At 42.1% G+C, this 23,925-nt stretch overlaps 2 protein-coding genes and 1 non-coding gene across 3 annotated transcripts; 2 read left to right on the forward strand and 1 right to left on the reverse strand.

Moving 5' to 3' along the window:
- Window positions 1-139: 139 nt before the first annotated feature.
- CARD6 (caspase recruitment domain family member 6) lies at window positions 140-18,660 on the reverse strand. The gene is made up of 3 exons (XM_007961471.3): window positions 14,387-18,660; window positions 12,360-12,914; window positions 140-3,322 (listed from the first exon to the last, which is right to left on the reverse strand). Exons 1-3 carry the CDS (start codon window positions 14,667-14,669, stop codon window positions 1,047-1,049), a joined length of 3,114 nt encoding a protein of 1,037 aa, XP_007959662.3. The 5' UTR covers window positions 14,670-18,660; the 3' UTR covers window positions 140-1,046.
- A 1,739-nt stretch (window positions 18,661-20,399) lies between these two features.
- On the forward strand, window positions 20,400-23,254 carry RPL37 (ribosomal protein L37). Its single transcript, XM_007961470.3, has 4 exons — window positions 20,400-20,846; window positions 21,414-21,549; window positions 21,754-21,838; window positions 23,137-23,254. The coding sequence occupies exons 1-4, from the start codon at window positions 20,844-20,846 to the stop codon at window positions 23,204-23,206; spliced, it is 294 nt and encodes a 97-aa protein (XP_007959661.1). The 5' UTR covers window positions 20,400-20,843; the 3' UTR covers window positions 23,207-23,254.
- On the forward strand, window positions 22,975-23,054 carry LOC119621543 (small nucleolar RNA SNORD72). The gene has a single exon (XR_005238096.1). It is a non-coding gene; the product is annotated as a small nucleolar RNA SNORD72 (small nucleolar RNA).
- Window positions 23,255-23,925: the final 671 nt, after the last annotated feature.

A 23,925-nucleotide genomic window follows, 5' to 3' on the forward strand; every position in this document is an offset into this window, starting at 1 on the left:
TTGCCCCATAATCCAATCACCTCCCACCTGGTCCCTTGTCCCTCCCTCAACACATGGGGATTACAATTTGAGATAAGACTTGGGTGAAGACAGAGCCAAATGGTATCAAATATGAAACAAACATAGATCTTTCCCAAAGTTAATGCCAAATAATTAATTTTATTGGTTGTTAATTCATTATTTCTACCTATAAGGGTCAAATGAGAGAGTTTTACCATTCAAGCAAATTGGGGTTATTAGCAGAAGCTAGTTGATTTAACCACACCAAATAAGCAGGGTTATCTGCTCAGTGGCTGATATTGAACCAGAAACTTTTGACAAAGACATTTCTGGAGCAGCCAACAACTAAGACACTTTTTCAGACACAGAGGCAACTTTCGTCCTGTTTTACAGTTACTTTGCAATTAGAGACCCTAACCCCATTCTTCTCCAAGTGGGGCTGTCTCATAGACCCCCATTCCCTGGGTGCAAACTATACATTATCTAATAATACTCAAGATTGGATTCAATTATCTACTGCTTGATTCTAGTCTTATTTTCATATTTTTCTTCTTGGTTATGAATACAACTCTCACAGATATCTTAAAGATACCCAATTCGGGCTGGGAGTGGTTACTCACGCCTGTAATCCCAACACTTTGAGAGGCCTAGGTGGGTGATCACCTGAGGTTGGGAGTTCAAGACCAGGCTGACCAACATGGAGAAACCCTGCCTCTACCAAAAATACAAAATTAGCTGGGTGTGGTGGTTCATGCCTGTAATTCCAGCTACTCTAGAGGCTGAGGCAGGAGAATCGCTTTAACCTGGGAGGTGGAGGTTGGAGTGAGCCGAGATCGTGCCATTACACTCCAGCCTGGGCAACAAGAGCAAAACTCTGTCTCAAACAAACAAAGAAAAAAAGATATCCAATTCGGTCATGTATATCTTTCTTTGTTTTACATGCTAGTGACAGTAGTCTTTCACCTTCATGGCAACTCTTCTGCTTACTATATGATTGGGATGGCCTGGGTAAAGGATATGCTTTATAGATCTCTGGACTTAGTTCTTTAATGCTTCCCTCCCCTCTTTGGCCCTGCTTTTGAGTGGTGTGCCTTAGCTTGTGAAGGATTGGTTGAGGATGACTTAGGTTGAGTGGGTCTAGGCTGAGAAGGCTTAGACTTGGGAGGCTGGGGCTGGCTTGGCTTAGGTTGAGTGGGCTCACATGGAGAAGGTTTAGTTTGGGAGGGCTGGGACTGACAGGATTTTTTCTGAGAGAGTTTAGGTTGAGAGGGCACAGAATGGAAGGGTTTAGACTGGGAGTGTTTGACTGTGGATGGGTTGGACTGATCGGATTTGAACTGAGAGCTCTTGGATATGGGATAGGACCCTATTTGGAGAGCTGGATTTGAAGCCCTAACCTGCATCTTCATCTGGGCTCCTTGCTGAGAAGCAGGTCTTAGTTTTTGTGTGGTTCCTGCTGGTTGAAAGGACTGAGGATGAGGCTTTCCAATATGGGATGTTCTTATCAGTTTTCCAGTTGCTTCAGTTAATTCTGTTCCCCTGGTACAAGCTTGCTGAGGCCATGGCTTCCTTACTGCTCTTGCGGGCTGTGAACCCAGGGAATAGGAGTGACCTACCTGGGAGACTACTGTCCCAGACCTTTCAAGAGTTCCCATCGTTTGTGGTCTCTCAGGGCAGGCCTGTACATGCTGACAAATGGGTCTTGGCGGTCTCCCAAATGTTCCATTCAAGTGACCTCCCCGAGCAACTCTGGAAAATTTCAAGAATCTTTCACCTGAATAAAATACCTGGGGATGGAATGATTGAATACCAAAACTTTTACCTTGGCCCCGGGCCCTTGCATTCTGAAAGGGCAAAGGACAGAACCACTTAGGTCTCTGCTCTGACCCAAAGGGGTGGCCCATAACCCAGGGGGCTTTCAAGGAAACATGGTTAAAGTTACCTCCAATTCTGGTTGGAAAGGGCCAGGAGTTCTCTAGAAGAGGCCTGAATATTGGGGTACCATAGACTTTCTGAAGATTCTGGTTGAGCTCACATTGAGTTCCAGGCTCTTGTATTGGCATTAGAGCTTGGCTTTTAGATGAGCTTTTTAGCTGACTGCGTCTTTGCTGACCCTCATCTTCAGCTGTTCCAGCCATGTCTTCTCCTGAGGGAACTTGAATTCTCTGAGTGTTTTCAAAGTCTTCATCTACCTGAATCCCCAGCTCCCTGGCCAGGACGGCCATATCCTCCACAGACACACATCTGAGGGAAGAAGAGAACATCACTTCCTGGAGGGCAGCTTGAAGGCCCTCCATGTTCTTCCTTCTGTTCCCAGCATCTCCCCCTTCCCAAAACAGTAGCTGTGCTGGCTTCAAGTTCAGCATCCTCTGAAAAATTTGAGCCTCTTCACTCTCTCTGGCTTGGGGACTGAGAACAAAGTAGCATCTTTCAATGGCAGCTTCTCCTAAAAACATTAGCAAGTCCCATTCCTTCTCACCTAGACAGTCAGTGAAAAAAAACACAGCTGAAGAAACTTCCATCAAAAAACCAAACTGAGTCCAAAAGCTTTCTAGATTTCCACGGAGATTAGCCAGAGCAACAGGCTTTTGGAAAAAACAGGGGTTTTCCTTTCTATCATCGTTATCAGGAAAACACCACGTTATCTCAACCAGGCCATCAGAGATTTGCCGGGGAAGCACCAAAAGAGGCAAATCTTGATGAAGAAAGATTTTGTGTGATTTCAACTGGGCAGGGCTGAGAAGTGTGTTGAGGATTCTGGACTTAGAGAAGCTACAGTATCTTAGACGCACAAAAGAGATGACAGGCATCTTCATGAGAGTCAGAAACTTTTCTGTCTCCCCGGTAGGCCCTCCTGAAAACTGTGTGGACTGCTTCTTCACAATGTCCTTCATGGCCCCCAGCATTAAGATACTTTTGTTGTTTTCTGCATCTGGCAGTAGCAGGGGAAGAGCAAACTGGCACTGATACATGTTTGACATGACTTGGCGTTGCAAAGAGCTATCTGAACACAGCATGGCGGCACAAAGGACATCAAGGGGATTAATGGTTTGTATGTCTCGAATTTCCAAATTCTCCACTCCAGGCAGCAAATCCTCCTTGCTATCTTCATCCAGAACCTTGTGCCTGAGGATTGAATCCCTAGCCGTCACATCTAGTGCCTGAACTTTCATCAGGAAATTCCAGGCTAAGTCTGCTGGACTCTCCGGGGTCCACTTACGTCCTCGATCTAAGGAGAATTGTGTAACAAAATCTGGCAGAATCTTTCTGCTTCTATCCATGTTCAAACATAACAGGATGTCTTTAAACAACTTTTTTCTTTCTGTAGGAGAGAAGATAATAGTGAATGCCATGTTCAGAATCTCAATTTCCCCCATCGACTTCTTTTTTTGAGACAGTCTCACTCTGTCATCTATGCTGGAATCCAGGGGCGTGATCATCATCCTGGGCTCAAGGGGTCCTACCATCTCAGCGTCCCAAGTAACTGAGACTGCAGTCACCTACCACCATGCCTGGCTACTTTTTATTTTTTTAATAGAGATGGGACCTTGCTATATCGCCCATGCTGATCTTGAACTCCTGGTCTCAAATGAACCTCCCGAAGTGCTGGGATTACAGGCATGAGTCACTGTGCTCAGCGTGACTTTTAAAATTAAACAAATAATCTGCATTATTTTTTGCTTTGAGACAGAGTTTGAAAGAAAACTGTCACCCAGGCTGGAGTGCAATGGAGCCATCCCAGCTCACTGCAACCTCCACCTCCTGGGTTCAAACTATTCTTGTGTCTCAGCCTCCCGAGTAGCTGGGACTACAGGTGTGTGGCACCATGCCCAGCTAATTTTTGTATTTTTAGTAGAGATGGGATTTCACCATGTTGGCTAGGCTGGTCTTGAACTCCTAGCCTCAAGTGATTAGCCTGCCTCAGCCTCCCAAAGTGCTGGGATTATAGACATAAGCCCCTACACCTGGTCTAATCTACACTTTCATTGCAAAAAAACTGAAACAATATAAATAAAGTAGAAGTCTCCTTTCACCATTCTGGCAAGTCATCTTCGTTTTTAGGGGAGATATCAATGTGGTACAGTATATTTGCTTCCCATCCTTTTTCTATGCAAGTACCTAAGTATGCATGCATATATAGAAATAAATAGTTTTACTTAGTAGATGCTTTTTTTTTTTTTTTTTTTTTTTTTTTTTTTTTTTTTTTTTTGAGATGGAGTCTGGCTCTGTCACCCAGGCTAGAGTGCAGTGGCAAGATCTCAGCTCACTGCAACATCCACCTCTCAGGTTCAAGTAATTCTCCCAGCTTCAGCCTCCCGAGTAGCTGGGATTACAGACGTGCGCCACCACACCCAGCTAATTTTTGAATTTTTGTAGAGATGGAGTTTCAACATGTTGGCCAGGCTGATCTCCAACTCCTAACCTCAAGTAATCCACCTGCCTCAGCCTCCCAAAATGCTGGGACTACAGGCGTGAGCCACCGTACCCAGCCCATGCTATTTTTTTTTTTTTTTTTTGCATAAATGATATTATACGAAACAAATAATTCTTCAGCTTCTTTTCACTTAGTGGTATTACTTGCAAATTATTTCAAGTCAGCATACATACTGATCTACCTAACTCACTTTAGCTATTTCATGGTACTCCATGGTTTGGATGGATGTAACTATTTAACAATTGCCTATGGATGATCATTTAGTTTTTTATTTTTAAAAAAATGTGCTAACATTTACATGCAGCAATGCAAAAAATCTTGTTAAGGTTAAATTATATACATATATATATATATACATCTATGAGAAATACTCTAGGTTGATACTGGTTTTTTGTTGTTGTTGTTGCTGTTGTTGTTGTCTTTTGAGACGGAGTCTCGCTCTGTCGCCAGGCTGGAGTGCAGTGGCTCAATCTTGGCTCACTGCAACTTCCACCTCTCAAGTTCAAGTGAATCTCCTGTCTCACCCTCCCAAGTAGCTGGGACTATAGGTGTCCGCCGTCACACCCAGCTAATTTTTTTTTTTTTTTTTTTTTTTTTTTTGTATTTTAGTAGAGACAGTTCACCATGTTGCCCAGGCTGGTCTCTAACTCCTAAACTCAGGCAATCCACCCGCCTCAGCCTCCCCAAGTGCTAGGATTACAGGTGGGAGCCACTGTGCCTGGCTTTTTCTTTTTTTTTTTGAGACGGAGTCTTGCTCTGTCACCCAGGCTGGAGTGCAGTGGCATGATCTCAGCTCACTGAAACCTCCACCTCAGCCAGAGTGGCTCATGCCTACAATCCCAACATTTTGGGAGGCTGAGGCGGGCAGATTAGTTGAGCCCAAGCGTTGAGACCAGCCTGGGCAAAATGGTGAAACCCTGAACCACCTGGGTTCAAGCGATTCTCCTGCCTCAGCCTCCTGAGTAGCTGGGACCATTTACGGGTGCCACCACACCTGGCTAATTTTTTGTATTTTTAATAGAGATGAGGTTTCACTATGTTAGCTAGGATGGTCTCGATCTCCTGACCTCTTGATGCGCCTGCCTCGGCCTCCCAATGTCCTGGGATTACGGACATGAGTCACCGCACCTGGCCGATACTGATTCTTTCTTAAATTTATCTCTTGCTGAAGTTTACAGGAACTGAAGATTTTATTTCCTTCAAAGTTTTTCTCAGAGTTTACATGCTATACCTAATTTTTCCTGATCTCCCATTTTCCAAACTATCTTCTACCTTTTTTTTTTTTTTTTTTTTTTTGAGACAGGGTCTTGTACTGTTACCTAGGCTGGAGTGCAGTGGTGCAATCTCACCTCACTGCAGTCTCAACTTCCTGGGCTCAGGTGATCCTCCTGCCTCAGCCTTCAGAGTAGCTGGGACCACAAGTGCACACCATCAACCCCACCTAACTTTTCATTTCTTTATTTTGTAGAGACAGGGTTTCACCATTTTGCCCAGGCTGGTCTCAGCTCCTGGGCTCAACTAATCTGCCCACCTCAGCCTCCCAAAATGTTGGGATTGTAGGCACGAGCCACTCTGGCTGGCCTACCTACTTCTTTTAAATACAGAGATAGTGCATAACAGAGAGAGAAGATCAGATTGGATTCCTACTCCTGACAAATGCCCAGCTAGTGTAAAAATGTAAAATTACCCTTAAAAATAGCCTTGAAGAAACAACAGAAGAGAAAAGCATGGATTTTAGGAATTAATAAAAGTAACTATAAGAAGCCTTTGAGTAGTCTCAAAGTTGCTTGAACTGGTATATGTGTTGGGGCAAAAAGGTGAGGGGGAAGTTGAATCTAGCATGAAGAGTTCACAGAGGAAGCAGTGAGAGAGTAGGTTGCAGGACAGCTTTTAAGTTCTGCTTTTTCCTGTCTCATACTTTCCCTTAGGAAAGCAATTCTCTACTTCTTCAGCCAGAAATTGGTACCCATGGCTGGGCGCAGTGGCTCACACCTATAATCCCAGCACTTTGGGAGGCTGAGGTGGACAGAACACTTGAGGTCAGGAGTTTGAGACCAGCCTGGCCAACATAGTGATAGCCCATCTCTATTAAAAATATGAAAATTAGCCAGGTGTGGTGGCAGGTGCCTGTAGTCCCAGCTACTCGGGAGGCTGAGGCAGGAGAATCACTTGAAAACAGGAGATGGAGGTTGCAGGGTTGCAGTGAGCTGAGATTGTACCCCTACACTCCAGCCTGTCATCTCAAAAAAAAGAAAGACATCAGTACCCACAGTATCCAAGCCAGGTGTGTCCACAAGGTAATAACAGTGTCACTATGGAGCAGATCAAAGCAACAGAGTAGATGTACACACAAAACAGAGATGTATCTAATTAAGCACAGAGCTAGGTGAAAAAAGTATCAGGAAACTAATCTGTTTTATAAATTAAAAATTCATAAAAATAACTCAGCTAAGGCAAAAAGAAATAAACAGAGATTTCAGCTGCCACCCATGGAAAAGGAGTCTAAATTTTTAATTTAAGTGTAGTCAGGTTAATTGGAGACAAAAACAGACCAAAATAATATTCAGACTCTTGGGAGAAATATAACAATCTAGAGTATGACCTATTATATACAATGGATAGAACACAATCCAAAGGTAACAGATATAGGAAGAAGTAGGAAATGTAACTCATACTCAATGGACACTGACTCCAAAATGACCCAGATGTTAGATTTGGCATATAAGAATTTTACAGTCAGGCACAGTGGCTCATGCCTGTAATTCCAAAACCATGGGAGGCTGAGGCAGGAGGAACATTTCAACCCAGAAATTCAAAACCAGCCTGGGCAACATTGTGAAAACCCTATCTCTACAAAAAAATACAAAATTAACCAGCCATGATTTTCTGTGCCTGTAGCCCTAGCTACCTGAGAGGCTGAGATGGGAGGATGGCTTGATCCTCAGACTGGGAGGTTGAGGCTGCAGTGAGCCACACCACTGCACTGTAGACTGAGCAACAGAGCAAGACTCTGTCCCCCCCCCCGAAAAAAAAAATGAAAATTAAGTCCACAATGAATGATTAAATAGGATTTCTCAGGAAAAAAAATAGAAACTACTTTTAAACAGGAAATTCTGGAATTAAAAATCACAATACACGAATTTGTTTAAAATCACTACTTGGGCTAACAACAAACTGGAGATGACAGAAGAAAGTAAATATCTAACCTGAAGAACAGAGAGAAAAAATATTAAAGAAAAATGAGCAGAGTCTCTGGAACCTGTAGAACAATACTTTTAAAACTCTAAAATTCAGGTACTTGAAGTCTCAGAAAGAGAGAAGAGAAAAAGTGAGAAAGAAAAAAATCTTGGTAAATAACAGCTGAAAAGTTTCCAAATTTCATTAAAAGTTTTTTTATAGATTCAGGAAACTCTGCAAACACTAAGAGAAAAAAAAATCACACCTAGATACATCAGAGTCAACTGCTCAAAAAAAAATTAAGAAAAAAATCTTGAAAACAACCAGAGATAAATGACATAGCACTTATAAAATGACTGAAGATTTGGCATCAGAAACAATGGAAGCTAGAAGACAGAGAGGGCTGGGCGCGGTGGCTCATGCCTGTAATCCCAGCACTTTGGGAGGCTGAGGCGGGTGGATCACGAAGTCAGGAGATCGAGACCATCCTGGCTAACACGGTGAAACCCCATCTCTACTAAAAAGTACAAAGAAGTAGCTGGGCATGGTGGCAGGCGCCTGTACTCCCAGCTACTTGGGAGGCTGAGGCAGGAGAATGGCGTGAACCCGGGAGGCAGAGCTTGCAGTGAGCCAAGATCGTGCCACCGCATTCCAGCCTGGGTGACAGAATGAGACTCCGTCTCAAAAAAAAAAAAAAAAAAAAAGAGAAATGGCATCCATAACATGTTAAAGGCAAACGTTGTAAAATCCTATATCCAGCAAAAGCAACCTTCTGGAATGAAGGCAAAACAAAAACATATTTCAATAAACAAAAACTAAGAGAATTTACCACCAGCAGACTTGTACTAAGAGAAATAATAAATAAATTTTTCAGGCTAAAGGAAAATAATATAAAATGAAAACCTGGATCTTCAGGAAAAAAGAAAGGCCACAGGGAAACGGAGACATATTGGTTCCACCCAATGGTTGAACCCAATTACAAGCTGGAGGGGGAAGAGAGTCAATTGATACTATCTATACAAGTTGACCTTCTATAGTGCAGAGCACACAAGGCAATAGTTTAAGCCTTTCTGAGACATTTTTTACATAAAATTTTGCATGACGAAAAGCATGAAGACCTCCCTTTGAGTTAGAACTTTTTTTTTCAGTTCTCAGCTGCACAGACAAATATTACTTGAGAAAGAAACAAAGAATAGCCACATGCCTCCAGTCAACTAGAGTGGATGGGCGGCCATTAGACTTACATTACAGATCATAACTACATTATTATTAAGACTTCTCTTGATCTGTTTTGCTAAAGATGTTTGATTGATTGTAATGTCCCCAATTAATGGCTTTCTGGTATCCATCGTCTTTGCTATCTCACTTTGCAAGAAGTAGAATTTGTTTTCCCCCAACCCTAAACCTGATTTGGCTTTGAGACTTGCTTTGGTCAACAGAATGTGGCAGAAGTAATGGTGTTATGGGTTCTTTGCTATCTTACTTTGCAAGAAGTAGAACTTGTTTTCCCCCAACCCTAAACCTGGGTTGGCTTTTAGACTTGCTTTGGTCAACAGAATGTGGCAGAAGTAATGGTGTCATGGGTTGAATTTTGTCCCCCTCAAAAAGATATGAAGTCCCCCAGTACTGCAGAATGTGGCGTACTTTTATAAACAGCATATATATCTTTACAGAGGTAATTAAGTTAAAATAAGGTCTTGGGGGTGGGGGGGCCTAAATCAATATAATTGGTGTCTTAATAAAAAATAAAAATTTAGACACAGAGGCATGCACAGAGGATAGATGATGTGAAGAGACACAGGGAGAAAATGGTCATCTATAAGTCAAGGAATGCACGAAGCTACCAGGAGCTAGGCAAGAAGCCTGAGACAAATCCTTTCCTAGCACCTCCGGAGGGAGCATGATCCTGCTGATACCTTGACATTAGGCTTCTGGCCTTCTGAACTGTGAGACAATAAACTTTTGTTGTTCTAAAGCCAATCATTTGTGGTACTTTGTTACAGCAGCCCTAGGAAACTAATACAGATGGCATGATGATCGTTCTCAAGCTAAGACTCAAAAAGCCTTCAGTACTTCTCTGTCTCCCTCCCTCCACCTTGCTCTCTCTCCCCTTCTCTCTCCTTTACCCTCGTCATAAGAATATATTTGGCCATGTGCAGTGGCTCATGCCCATAATTCCAGCACTTTGGGAGACCGAGATGGGCAGATCACCTGAGGTCAAGAGTTCAAGACCAGCCTGGCCAACATGGTGAAACCCCATCTCTACTAAATATACAAAAATTAGCCAGGCATGGTAGTGGGCACCTGTAATCCCTGCTACTCAGGAGGCTGAGACAGGAGAATCGCTTGAACCTGGTAGGCAGAGGTTGCAGTGAGCCAAGATCATGCCACTGCACTCCAGCCTGGGCAACAGAATGAGCCTCCATCTCAAAAAAAAAAAAATATATATATATATATATATATATATATATACTCTGTATCTATTCTGAGAACAAGCCCAGAGTAGCCTGCTAGAAGATGAGAGACCAGCCTTCAACTACCTCATCACACATGCATGAGTGAACCCAGGGAAGACCAGAGAACTGCCTAGCCAACCACAGACATGTGAACAATAATAAACTCTCAGTGTTTGAAGTGACTGAATTTTGAGATGATTTGTTATGTAGCATTATTGAGGCCAAGAGTTCAAGACCAGCCTGGGCAGCCTGGTGAAATCCAGTCAGGACCTGATACAGAAAAAAATTTTTCATGAAAATAAAACAATATGTAAGAGACACACTGCAATATTAGAATGTTACCTATGGAAGAAAGTAAATGGGAAATGGAGAAAAAAACAGAATAGATAAACGGGATTTTTGCAGAATAATGACGACACTATGCAATGAATTAATTAATTAATTTAACCCTCTACGCCAACTAAAATAAATAAATAAAAATTAAGAATGGGGCCCCAAAATAATCATGTATTAAGAAGTTATTTGGGGGTGGGGTAAGAGGCGTGGGTGGAATTATGTCCCTCACAAAATTCGTATGTTGAAATCCTAACCCCCAGTACTTCAGAATGTGATGTTATTTGGAAATAGGGCCACTGCAGAGGTAATTAGTTTTAATAATGTTATTAGGGTGGGCCCTAATCCAGTATGACTCGTGTCTTTTATTTTGGCCAAAGGGATGCACACTCAGGGATCAGGCTATTTGAAGGTAAAGACATATCAGAGGGATGCTTGCACAAGCCAAAGAGTGTCAACGATTTCCAGCAAACCACCAGGAAAGCTAGGATCCTTCAGATCACATCCTTCAGAAGGAACCAACCCTTGTCCAGGCGCGGCAGCTCATGCCTGTAATCCCAGCATTTTGGGAGGCCAAGGTGGGTGGATTACTTGAGGTTAGGAGTTTGAGACCAGCCTGGCCAACATGGTGAAACCCCGTCTCTACTAAAACTACAAATATTAGCCAGGTGTGGTGGCACGCACCTGCAATCCCAGCTACTTGGGGAGCTGAGGCAGGTGAATCGCTTGAACCCGGGAGGCAGAGGGTACAGTGAGCAAGGTTGCACCATTGCACTCCAGCCTGGGTGACAGAGTCTCGCTCTGTCTCAAAAAAAAAAAAAAAAGAAGAAGGAATCAACCCTGTCAGTACTTTGATTTCAGATTTCTAGCCTCCACAAGAAATTTGTGTTTATTGTTTAAGCACCAATTTTGTCGTATTTTGTTACAGCATCCCTCACAAATGAATATAAGGTGTGATGAGGAAGAAATGACTCTCTTCCTACCCATAAGTGGATGACGAGTCCCCAAGATTTGAAATGAATGTGAGATGGTAGTTCATCCTCTACTCAGAACTTAGTGATGTTTATTTTCCCAGGCAATATCACTCCAATGAAACACTTCTCATTTTGAATTTTCATTAAGAAATATTCAGATTTGGCCAGGTGCAGTGCCTCACACCTGTAATCCCGGCATTTTGGGTGGCCAAGCTGGGCCGATCACTTGAGTCCAGGAGATCGAGACCAGCTTGAGCAACATGGCAAAATCTCATCTTTACAAAATACAAAATTAGCCAGGCATTGTGACGGGTACCTGTAATGCTAGCTACTCAGGAGGCTGAGGTGGGAGGATCACCTGAGCCTGGGAGTTAGAGGCTGTGGTGAGTCGTGATCGTGCCACTGCACTCCAGCCTGAGTGAGACTGTGTCTCAAAGACATTCTTTTTTAAATAAGAAAATATTCAGATTCAAGATACAAATATAATTCTCATCAAGATGGCATTATGTGGACTGGATCAAGCCAAGTAACAACATTTTGGGATCTTAGTCATTTACTGACTGTTTTCACTTAAATAGTCAAACTCATAATCCCCACATCTCTCTGGTCACAAAGGCACTAAAATAACCAAAGTGATTTAACCTGAGGAATAGGTTAGCCTGAAATTAATGATTAGCAACTCCTTGTACGTATTATGGGAAATTAATGATTGGCAGCTCCTTATACGAACTACAGAAATTTACAAACTGACAATCAATATTTACTTTTGTGTATGCTGTCCATCATTTCGTAGGTCCTGGGAGCTCCTTTAAGTCAACACCTACCTCAAGGAGATTCCAGATCAGAGAGGCACAAGGAATTTCTCGGTAGTTGATTTTCTGCTGACATCTGTGCCTTTGTCATCCTCCTATCCCCATTACGTCATGGCAAGCTTATTAACTTATTAAGTTGTTGCCTAACTAACTATGCAACGTATTTCCATACCTTCTATACTTTTCTCCTGTTCCTCCTCCAATGAAAGGTTGGTTTCTGATTCCTCATAACTTGGTTCTTCACCGGAGAACTCTGTGGTTTCTGAAATCTCAAAGTCCTCTTCATCATATCCAACGTGCTCTGGGTCATCATAAACCTCCTCTTCCACAGTGGCTTCTGCATCTTGAGGGAAGTCAACAGATCCTAGATATTCCTCTTTTCCTAAGTATAAAGAATCATCTAGTTCCTCATATCTCTGTCCATCCTTTATATATGTAACAGTTGCTGGAACTTCATATCCAACTTTCTCAACTGAATATGATAATGTGACTTCTGGCGTGTCATATTCCTTCTCATTCTTCCTGGCAGACAAAGCTGTTTCCCTATAACTAGTTTTCTTGTCCCTGAAAAACTCAGAGGTTTCCAAATCCAAGTGTTCCTTCTCACTGAAGAACACTGTGATCTCAGGGGTCTCAGGCTGTTTTATTCCAGGAGAAAAAGCATCTTCTGAATTCTTGCTTGCCTCCATAGATTGAGGAGGTACCATATTCTCATATTTTAAAACTTCTGCAAAGAAAAGAAAAATAATTATTTTTCCCAATTAAGAAAAAGAAACTGTATAATAGCTGGAGTTCCTGAGGCTTCAAAGCATCATTCCTCTTCTTTTTTTTTTTTTTTTGAGACAGAGTTTCGCTCTTGTTGCCCAGGCTGGAGTGCAATGGCACGATCTCGGCTCACTGCAACGTCCACCTCCTGGGTTTAGGTGATTCTCCTGCCTCAGTCTCCCAAGTAGCTGGGATTACAGGCATGCACCATCATGCCCAGCTAATTTTTGTATTTTTAGTAGAGACGGGGTTTCACTTTGTTGATCAGGCTGGTCTCAAACTCCTGACCTCAGGTGATCCACCTGTCCCGGCCTCCCAAAGTGCTGGGATTGCCCAGCTGCCTTTTATTTCACTGGAGGACAGAAATACCTAACACCTCCTATATAACTTGCATGTCAACATATCAACTTTCAGAACTTTCTTTTTTCCACTAAAAAATAAAAAATCAGATCACACCACTGTCTTGCTTAAAGTTTGAGTCCTTCCCAGCAACCTTTCAGGGTAAGTGAGTAAAACAAAAAATTTGAATCATATGAACAGTGTTTACTTGTGGACTTACTGTGACTCACAACAGACTCACGTCTCCTGGGGCCACTGCTAATGAAATCTGATCACAAATACTTTCTAATCAGTAAACAAATGGCTCTAATTTGGAACAGTGTGCTTTAGAAATAATAAAAAAAAGTTTCTCAGCATATAAATATTGTCCTAAATTAGGTATCATGAACATTCACCTTTTTAACTGAGCCTCTACCTCTAACATCCCTTAAAATAATTTTGAATGTTTTTTTAGATTCCTAGCAAAGGAGCTACACCTAGAGCTAGTAGTAATTTACAGAATTGCTAAGCAACTGGAAGAATTGCTTTTTCGTGCACTACTAGTTATCTTTGAACCATTTAAGAATTAGCACTGGAACTGCTCCGGAAAACAGCTGCTGCTGGCATTCTTACCACCAAAAAAATGAAACTACTGATCTGCCATCTATGTGTTAAACATTATTTTCCTTGTATTTTCAAAATGGCTATACTAAGTGAAAGATACAGCTTGTGGTCTTGGCACTGTAAATATCCACGAATTCACCTACTTGAAAAACAAACCCTGGATTGTGTTATTATTAACAGTATTTTCCTTCCAACTGTGAGAGTTCAGCATGTTACGGTCAGTATAATGAGCAGTTTACGTTAGCATTAAAACAACTGCAAGTTTTGAGTACAGTCTGAAAAACAAATTATCGATTCCGTAAACCAATAAGATGCTAAATTTCAGAAACTTTTTAAATTCCAGTTTTTCCCTATTTCATATTTCAGTGAAAATTATCTCTGGAAAAAGACTAACAAAAATAAAAGGCAACAATTTTCTTTCTTTTTTTTCTTTCTTTTTCAGAAAGTCTGCCCACTCCCTCTCACCCCAGAAAGTGTACAAAGTCAACTTACCATGCCTTAAGCCGCAAATGGCAGCGGACTGTGGAAAAGTACTAAATAAACACTTGAGAAAATGCTGACAGGTCGCCTCTCCCTTTTTCTGTACCAAAATTAACAGCTTCCGACTCTTCTTCAGGAGATCTGTAACATTCTCCAGAGTCTCATACTCTTCCTCAGAAATCAGCCTCCGAGAAGTTAACGTGTCTAAGATAGAATCAGGATCATGTTGGAGGATTTCAAGCAACTTTTTTCGTTCTCTTTCTATGATCTCTGAGGGAGTACTCTCAGTAGCCATTGTTCCTGTTTCCTCTAAACCAGGAAATGGATTATGAAATCATCCTAATGAATAAGTAAAAGTTGAAAACAGAATGACAAAGAACAATTTTATTTGGCTAAGCTTTAATATGTCAATGATGCCTAGTGTTGGAGCGTGCAGATACAAGCACAGTGGGGCAACCCAGCTCAGAGCACTCTCTGATCCGGGGTCCTTGTGGATTATTTATCTGCTCTTTTGAAGGCTTGATAAATTCTCACCATGACTCAGACCCAGGGTCACCTCCTCCAAGAAGTCGCTCTTGAACTTCAGGTTGGACTAGGTATTCCCTGTTCATAGAACTATACTATGATGCCAAGATTGTAAATTATTAATTAATATTTGGTGGGCAATCTGGCAATATACAGCAATAAATAAATAAAGTTGAAGACAGATAAAAATAAAACTTCATATCCTTCAACACAGCAATTCCAGTTCTAGGAAATTATCTTAAGGAAATAATGAAGCAAATACCCAAAGATGTATGCACAAGAATCTGCATTATAACATTGTTTACAATAGTAGAAAATTGAAAATAACCAAAATTGAGGTTTAGGGAATAAATATTGACATGTCGACAGTGAAACACTAAAGAACTGTTAAAAAGGATAAAGTACATCTCTACATATTGACAAGTAATGATATCCATGATATATTGCTATGGAAACAGCAAGTTACAGATCTCATTTGTGTTTTTAAAAAGTTAATGTGTATATAGTATATGTATACAATATGTGTATACAGGTATACATTATATTTTAAAGAAGACAGTCAAGAGATATCCCAAACTTTAACACTGGTTATCTCTGAGAATATGATTACAGGGAAATTTATACTTCCACCTTAAACATTACTATTTAATATTTAATATTTTTGATTTTTTATTATATTTATTTTAAGAAAATTACCTGGTTGGTCTTTATTTACTCCTTCATAGTTCACAAGAACCTGAAAGCGATCTGCTCTGCATAACTAGCAACAGGATACTGGATGAATAAACTGTGATATTTCTTATAATATTACATGGCATTCAAAAAGAATGAACTTCAGTGACCCACAATATAGAGAAATCATAATAATAGTAAGGAAAAACTGTAAATCCCAAAGGATTATATATAATATGACACCTTTTCTAAAAGTTCAAAATAAACACACACTTACATTTAAGGGTACACATGAAGTCATTAAAATTTTACAACACAAAAATCAAAGAATGATGAATATGAAATTCAGAATGATGGTTATCTCACATAAGGGGAAGCTTGGGGATGGGATGGGATTGAGGAGGAGATCATGGATCTCCTACAATGTAGGAGTTGGGCTTATCAGGGCTACTATATTGTTAAAGGTAAAGAGCTAATATGTAAATAAAAGCAGAACATGCATGCACCAATGCTATTAGGAACCAAGGATAATGAGTAATCCAATTCTGGTATCTCCAAGGTTAAAACAGTATTTTAAAATCCTGGCTGGACGAGGTGGCTCATGCCTGTAATCCCAGCACTTTGGGAGTCTGAGGAAGATCACTTGAGACCAGGAGTTTGAGACCAACCTGAGCAACACAGCAAGACCCTGTCTCTACAAAATATGTAAAAATTATCTGGTCGTGGTTGTGCACATCTGTAGTCCCAGCTGCTCGGGATGGGAGTCTGAGGCAGGAGAGCTGCTTTGGCCCAGAAGTTCGAGGTTGTAGTAAGTAACTCTAGCCTAGACTCTTAAAAAAAAAAAAAAGTCCTCATATGATATTAAAAATTAATATTAGGTAAGAGTTTTATAAAATTGAAGAGTTTTAAAATTTTTATTTATTTTGACCAATTATAATCATATATAATTATGGGATATTCAGTAACTTTATATGTATGCAGTGTGGAATGATTCACTGAAATTAACATATACATCACCTTCAATACCTATAATTTATTCCTTCTGTCTATGACTTTGTATCCTTTGACCAGCACCCTTCCCTTCCCCGCAACTCCCAGCCTCCCTCTGGTAACCACCATCATACTCTAGGTAAGAGTTCTTAAATATGTATTTCAAAAGTATGGCTTTCAAGTGATGCATCCCACCTCAGGCCCACAATTTGATTGACACTGTCATAAAGATTGCCAATTTTTTGTTGTTGTTGTTCAACTTGATCAGGAAGGTACTTTAATAACAGGTCTCTCAAACCACCAGTCTCCTCTCCAATGCTCCACCTTAAGTATGCTCCTTTCTCACAATAACCTGAGATTTCAAAGCCGATGGGAAAAAAGTGTTCACTTGAAGTGGAAAACTTAGCATTGAAATTTAAACTTCCTTCTAGAAGTTTTTGTTTTGTTTTGTTTTGAAACAGAGTCTCACTCTGTTGCCCTGACTGGAGTGCAATGGTGCAATCATAGCTCACAGCAGCCTCAAACTCCTAGACTCAAGCAATCCTCCCACCTCAGCCTCCTGAGTAGCTGGGAATACAGGCCTGGGCCAATCTGTTCAGCTTTTTAAAAAAAAAAAAAATTTTTTTTTGTAGAGACAGGGTTTCACTACATTGTCCAGGCTGGTCTCTAACTCCTGGGTTTAAGCAATCTTCCCATCTTAGCCTCCCAAAGTGCTAGGATTACAGGCGTGAACCATATTTTTTTTTATTATTTGTAGAGATGGGGTCTCCCTAAGTTGCCCAGGCTGTCCTGAGCTCAAGTGATCCTCCAACCTTGGCCTCCAAGAGTGCTGGGATTACAAGTGTGAGCCACCATGCCAGGCTGTCTAGTTTAAATTGTTTTCTGACGGCCTGGTATGGTGGCTCACATCTGTAATCCCAGCACTTTGGGAGGCCGAGGCAGGCAGATCACCTGAGGTACGGAGTTCAAGACCAGTCTGACCAACATGGAAAAACTCCATCTCTAATAAAAATACAAAATTAGCCAGGCATGGTGGCACATGCCTGTAATCCCAGCTACTTGGGAGGCTGAGGCAGGAGAATCGCTTGAACCCGGGAGGTGGAGGTCGTGGTGAGCTGAGATCGCACCATTGCACTCCAGCCTGGGCAACAAGAGCAAAACTCCGTCTCAAAAAAAAAAAAAAAAAAATTGTTTCTTGATAACAGAAATTTGCGTAGTACAGCCTTAGAATGCAAAGGAAGTGAGTTGGGGGAAGGGTGAGTGTAACCAGGATGTTCTTTATTACATAAAATATAGCCAGGAGGTACAAAATTGAAAGTATAGACCTCAAATCGGAATGAATAACACAGGACTAAAAGTCTTAAATGTGCTCTATTTTATTATTGTTGTTTTGTTTTTTGTTTTTTTTTGCTAGGCTAGTCTTGAACTCCCGACTTCAGGTGATCTGCCTGCCTCAACCTCCCAAAGTGCTGGGATTACAGGCATGAGCCACTGCACCTGGCCTTATTATTAGTTGTTAATCTTACTGTGCTAATTCATAAATTAAACTTTATCATAGATATGAATGTATAGAAAATTCTCCCTTGAATTGCTGCTAACGAATTTAGGTGATGTTTTCAAGACAAAAGTCAACAGTAGTTTCATGTATTGTAGAAATAAAAAGAGGCAGGTCTCAGTGCTGAGTCCTGGTGGTCAAGAGACTTGATTGTATCAGAACCATGGATGCAGGACTTAATGTAGTTTCTGTCACTGCCAAAAAGCAAAACGTCAGCGGGTGAATGCCTAGGCTAACATCCTTAGATCAACCATTTCAGACATTGATCTAGTCCTGGCTGGGCATGGTGGCTCACACCTGTCATCCCAGAACTTTGGGAGACTGAGTAGGGGCTGATCACTGGAGGTCAGGAGTTCGAGACCAGCCTGGCCAACATGGTGAAACCCCTTCTCTAATAAAAATACAAAATATTAGCCCGGTGTGGTGGCGTGTGCCTGTAGTCCCAGCTACTTGGGAGGGCTGAGGCACAAGAATTGCTTGAACCCGGGAGGGCAGAGGTTGCAGTGAGTCGAGATGGCACCACTGCACTCCAGCCCAGGTGACACAGTGAGATCCTGTCGCAAAAAAAAAAAAAAAAAAAAAAAAAAAAAAAAGGTTGCTATAGTCTCTAGTCCTGACTTAAACCTAGCAATTGTATAGAAAGTTGGAGGGTCTGACTAGCCTTCATAGACCTCTAGAAAGCCAAGAGTTTGCTTGACCAGGGCAAAATTTACATGATTTGACATACACCAAAAAGAACCACCCCACACTAGAGAGGAAGAAAAATAATTCTCTCTCCTGTCTTCAATTCTGGGAATGTCTGGAGTAAAGAGACTGACATAATGCCTGTCACACTGCTTGGTTCCTTAATGGCTGACACCTGTCCTACCCTTTCTACACTGACCTCATTTCTCATAGCCCCTGTGGTAGGCAGAATAATGGCTGTCTCCAAAGATAACAAGGTACTAATCCCCTCAACCTGTGAATAAATTAGATTATGTGGCAAAGGACAATTAAAATTGCAGAGGGAATTAAGGTTGCTAATTAGCCAAACTGGAGATAAGGAAGTTATCTGGGTGGAGTCAATGTAATCACAAGGGGCCTTAAAAGTAGGAGAGGGGTGGCAGGGCACCCAAGCCCTTTGGGAGACCAAGACAGGAAGGTTCAGGAGTTCAAGACCAGCCTGGACAACATAGTGAGATCTTGTCTCTACTACAAAAAATAAAAAGAAAAAGAAAAGAAAAAGAATAAGAGGGATGCAGAATAAACAGTAATGCAATTTGAGAAAGCCTACAGTAGTCTCCACTTATCCAAGGTTTCCCTTTGCAGGATTTCAGGGTTTGTTACCCCATGGTCAACCATGGTTTAAAAACAGGTGAGTACAGGACAATAAGGTATTTCCAGAAAAAGAGACCGACCACACTCACATAACTTTTATTACAGTATACTGTTATGATTGCTCTATTAGTTGTTAATCTTTTATGGTGCCTAATTCATAAATCTAACTTCATCACAGGTACACATGTACCGAAAAAACAGTATATATAGGGTTTGGTATTGTGGTTTCAGGCATCCACTGAGGGTGGTGGAACTTAAACCCCACAGAAACAGGGGGGAAACTATAGTATCACAGCTTTTGAAGATGCAAGGGAGCAATAAACCAGAGTTTGGGCAGTCTCTAGAAGCTGAGAAAGGAAACAGATTCTCCCTCCTAGAACCTCCAAGAAAGAAAAGCAGCTCCGGTAACATTTTATTTTTAGTTTTCTTTTTTCTTTTTTTTTGAGACAGTCTCAGTCACCTAAGCTGGAGTGCAATGGCGTCATCTCAGCTCACTGCGACCTCCACCTCCACCCTCTGAGTAGCTGGGATGGCAGGCGCGCGCCACCACGCCTGGCTAATTTTTTGTAGAGACAGGGTCTCCCTATGTCGCTCAGGCTGGTCTCCAACGCCTGGGCTGAAGAGATCCGCCCGCCTCAGCCTCCCAAAGTGCTGGGATTACAGGCGTTAAGCCACGGGGCCAGGCCCCTGGAAACCATTGAACAAGTTCCATGTGTGATTTCTCGGCACAATGAAATATGGGATCAGATAACTTGCCTCTGATTTACTACAGTAACGACAACAATAACAAAAATCACTATTTGCCTTTCCTTTTACATCCTAAGCTCCAGCTCCAGGCCTCCGTACTCCTCGCGACCTCTCACAGGGAGAGTCAGCGTCGGCCAAGAGCTTCCGGGATCGGAATGAGGAGGCGGCTGGAGAAGTTGCTTTCTCCTGAATAGGGCTGATCCCAGACGCACACGGTCATTACACGCCGGGGACGCTCAGTCGGTGCGTGTACCCCCAGGCAGGGCCAGCCACGCATTCCAGGTTCTCCATGTGCCCAGACGACAGTAATCCACGGTATGGCAACAGATCTGCCTGCTGACGCGCGAAACCGATCAGCAGTAACAGTAGCACCAGGAACGGCGGCACGAAAAGCCGCTCATGGTCCAAGCGGGACAGGCGAAGACTCGCCCAGCCGGTCGCCAGCCAACTGGGAGTCCCGCCCACCTTTCCGGCACTGAAGACGCGATTGGCCGCGCCTGGTACCGCATCCTCCTCTTAACCCCACCGACACTACGGCGACGGACGCTTGGGAACGCTGCACAGCGCTCCGCAGGAAGTACTTCCCTGGGCGGAAGCTTCTGAGCGTGATATAGCGGAAGTGCCTTCTCTTCCGGTCTCTCTGGTCTCGGCTGCAGAAGCGAGATGGTGAGTTGTGACCATGGTCTGTGTGAATCGCGTTCCATCCTTGTTCTTTGTGCCTCCCTGCCTGCTGTCCTTGGGGGGCTGGCAAGATTCCGGATAAGGGGAACTGGTGGGCAGGAAAGAGGCATGCAGTGGCCCTCAAGAGCCAGAAGAATGGCTGCTAATTGGTGCTTGGGGGCCGATCCCGCCGTAATTGTGGAGCTAGAGCCGCATTGTGTCCCATGCTTCGGTACAACCTTTGGAGACCTTTCATAGCTCTAGCCTTGTTTGGGAGCTGAAGGAAGGAGTTTGGGAATGTTTGGCTGTGTGTAACAAATAATTCATTGGTGATGCTGTCTGGCCGGAGTCTATAAAGATAAGGTATATTGCAGAACGTTGCAACTCTTGTGGAGGGCTTTAGGTAACGTGAAATGCTGGTAGTGGTCTCTGACTTGGAATTCGTGGAGTCTTCTCCCACAGTTCGGACCTTTATGATTGCCTTTAGATTTATTCAGTACTTGGTTTCCCGGAGAACTCGAGTAAATCTAGAAATTGCCGCGTTTCATAATTATCTATTCCTTTAATGTGCAGACGAAGGGAACGTCATCTTTTGGAAAGCGTCGCAATAAGACGCACACATTGTGCCGCCGCTGTGGCTCTAAGGCCTACCACCTTCAGAAGTCGACCTGTGGCAAATGTGGCTACCCTGCCAAGCGCAAGAGAAAGTGTAAGTAACATTTTTCAGACCAACTGTGTTAGCTTTTGTTTGTATTGCACTTAAGTGGGGGCATAGGTTTGAACTTTATTTGGTGCCTATCTTAAAACTTGTACATCTGTATGCCGATGAGGTGGCATAAAACTCGTGTGTTAACAATACCTACAAGGTGTGTGGGGGAAAACCGTTTGAAATCTTTTCTGAACTTTGTTTTAGATAACTGGAGTGCCAAGGCTAAAAGACGAAATACCACCGGAACTGGTCGAATGAGGCACCTAAAAATTGTATACCGCAGATTCAGGTACAGTTTGTATGTTCGATCATAATTGGTCTTATGGGCTTGAATGAAACCCTCGTGTTTACTTGTAAAAAGAACACTACCCTGATGGTTACTGGGGATGAGTTGTTGGAAGCATTTTTATTTTTGGTGGTTGTTGAGACAGGGCTTCACTATGTTGCCCAAGCTTGAGTGCAGTGGCACGATCACGACTCACTGCAGCCTCAGTCTCCCCAGCCTCAGGTGATCTCACCTCAGCCGCCCGAGTACCCGGGACTACAGGTGTGCGCCGCCACATGCCCAGCTAATTTTTAATTAATATTTATTGTAGAAAATGGGATTTTGCCATGACCTAGGCTGATCTCAGAACTCCTGGGCTGAAGCCATGGGCCTACCCAAAGTGCTGGGATTACAGGCGTGAGCTACCGCCGCAGGCCAGATGTTGAAAACTTTTATCTTCTGCCACTGTAACCTTGAGATCAGTTACTTTGGGTTTCATTAGTTTTTTCACTAAACAATAGTATAAATTAAATGTCAGGAGCATTTTTTGAGCCAGGGTCCCAAAGAGTTGATATTTATTAGGTTTATCTTTAATTGGTGTCAAAATTTGTCAAGACAGTAGTGAATAAGATCTGGGAGTCAGGCTTTGTTCAATCTTCAGTATAGTGGCTGTGGGCAAGAGTGCTATAGAAAACAGCCCTGGTTGTTGCTGTTGCCTTAAGGACACCCATAGATGTGTTCATGTGCTGAAGCAACTTTCTTTGCACTTAGGGTCATACGTTTTTGTGGGCTTAATGTTGAATGGGCTGTTAGTACGATATAGGAGTTAGGAGCTTGAACTGAAGCCAGGCTTTTAAAAGTAGGATAGTTGACTTCTCTTAGAGTAGATATGGATGTTTAGTAAGTAAAATGCAAAGCTCTTGGTTTAGAAAATGTCTGCCATTAAACATGCTCATTGTTTTTTCCTTGCTTAGTCAAAGCAGTTGTGATCTATTCTCAGCATAGGGAACCATTTTCACAAATAATCTTTGATCTCTTACCAAGTAAGAGCAAACATACTGGCCCTTGACTAGCATAGCCAAATAAGTGTTTGAGCCTTAATTGCAATTGCGATTAACTATATCTGAAAATGGGTATCTTTAAGCAAAGTGAAGAATTGCAGCTTATCAGTGATGTTGTAAAAATAAATGTCTGAACATATGAATGCAGTTCTGATTTCAGCATTTAACTGAGATAAGCGCATTGAAATCTGTTTAACAAAAATTAAAATTGATTCATCGATGTTGCTGAAGTAACTTGTTCTTGTTTTTGACATCGTGCAGGCATGGATTCCGTGAAGGAACAACACCTAAACCCAAGAGGGCAGCTGTTGCAGCATCTAGTTCATCTTAAGAATGTCAACGATTAGTCATGCAATAAATGTTCTGGTTTTAAAAAATACGTATCTGGTGTGTGCTGAGGTATTTTTAATCAGTTAGACTTGTAGTATCAGTGAAATAATGTAGGTTTAAGGACTGGGCTAGCTTAATATCAGATTTGCTTGTTAAGTGACTGTTTTGAAATGTTTCCTTTGGACTGGGGTTGTAACACGGTTTAAGGCAATGACTAACAAGCAGAATTCCAGGAGTCCTTGAAGCAGAGGGCACTGGAAGACAATACAGCAGATTAAAATAGCACAGCTCATGTGGCATAGATGGGTATTTAAGACGTTCGAGTAAATTGGAAAGAGCATGATGTTTAAATTACCTTTAGTAGCATGTTCATTTGCTATACTGTCATGACTTTAGGGGGATGATTATTAGTCACATAGAGCCTCAGAGTACCACTGGAAACATACGGGTAGGAGTTTAGGTGGCTTCTGTTTTTCAAAAGATGATCTAATCCTAGTATCTGTAATGCTCACTTGGCACACCTGGCTTGTGGGCTGTCTGTAAGGTGACTAGCTAAGTGAAAAAAGCCTGCTAGGTGTGACTCAGGAATAAGTAGGTTTGAGAAAAGGTAGGGCTGGGTACAAGTAAAGATTGAGCAGGAAATAAAGGAAAATCAAGTAAAAACCCTGAGATTGGTAGACTAAAGGCAATGATGTGGGACTACTTGGTCGAATTTTTTTA

The sequence above is a fragment of the Chlorocebus sabaeus genome, chromosome 4 (assembly GCF_047675955.1).
Source record: "Chlorocebus sabaeus isolate Y175 chromosome 4, mChlSab1.0.hap1, whole genome shotgun sequence".
NCBI lineage: Eukaryota > Metazoa > Chordata > Mammalia > Primates > Cercopithecidae > Chlorocebus > Chlorocebus sabaeus.

Bases quoted from the DNA above. Each gene is read 5' to 3' on its own strand.
- CARD6 (XM_007961471.3), bottom strand. From the start codon at position 14,669: ATGGCTACTGAGAGTACTCCCTCAGAGATCATAGAAAGAGAACGAAAA. The intron at 12,915-14,386 runs GTAAGTTGACTT...TTTTCTTTGCAG, and splicing joins CATTTGCGGCTTAAGGCATG to AAGTTTTAAAATATGAGAAT. The intron at 3,323-12,359 runs GTATGGAAATAC...TCTCTCCTACAG, and splicing joins ACAGGAGAAAAGTATAGAAG to AAAGAAAAAAGTTGTTTAAA.
- RPL37 (XM_007961470.3), top strand. The intron at 21,550-21,753 runs GTAAGTAACATT...ACTTTGTTTTAG, and splicing joins TGCCAAGCGCAAGAGAAAGT to ATAACTGGAGTGCCAAGGCT. The intron at 21,839-23,136 runs GTACAGTTTGTA...GACATCGTGCAG, and splicing joins ATTGTATACCGCAGATTCAG to GCATGGATTCCGTGAAGGAA.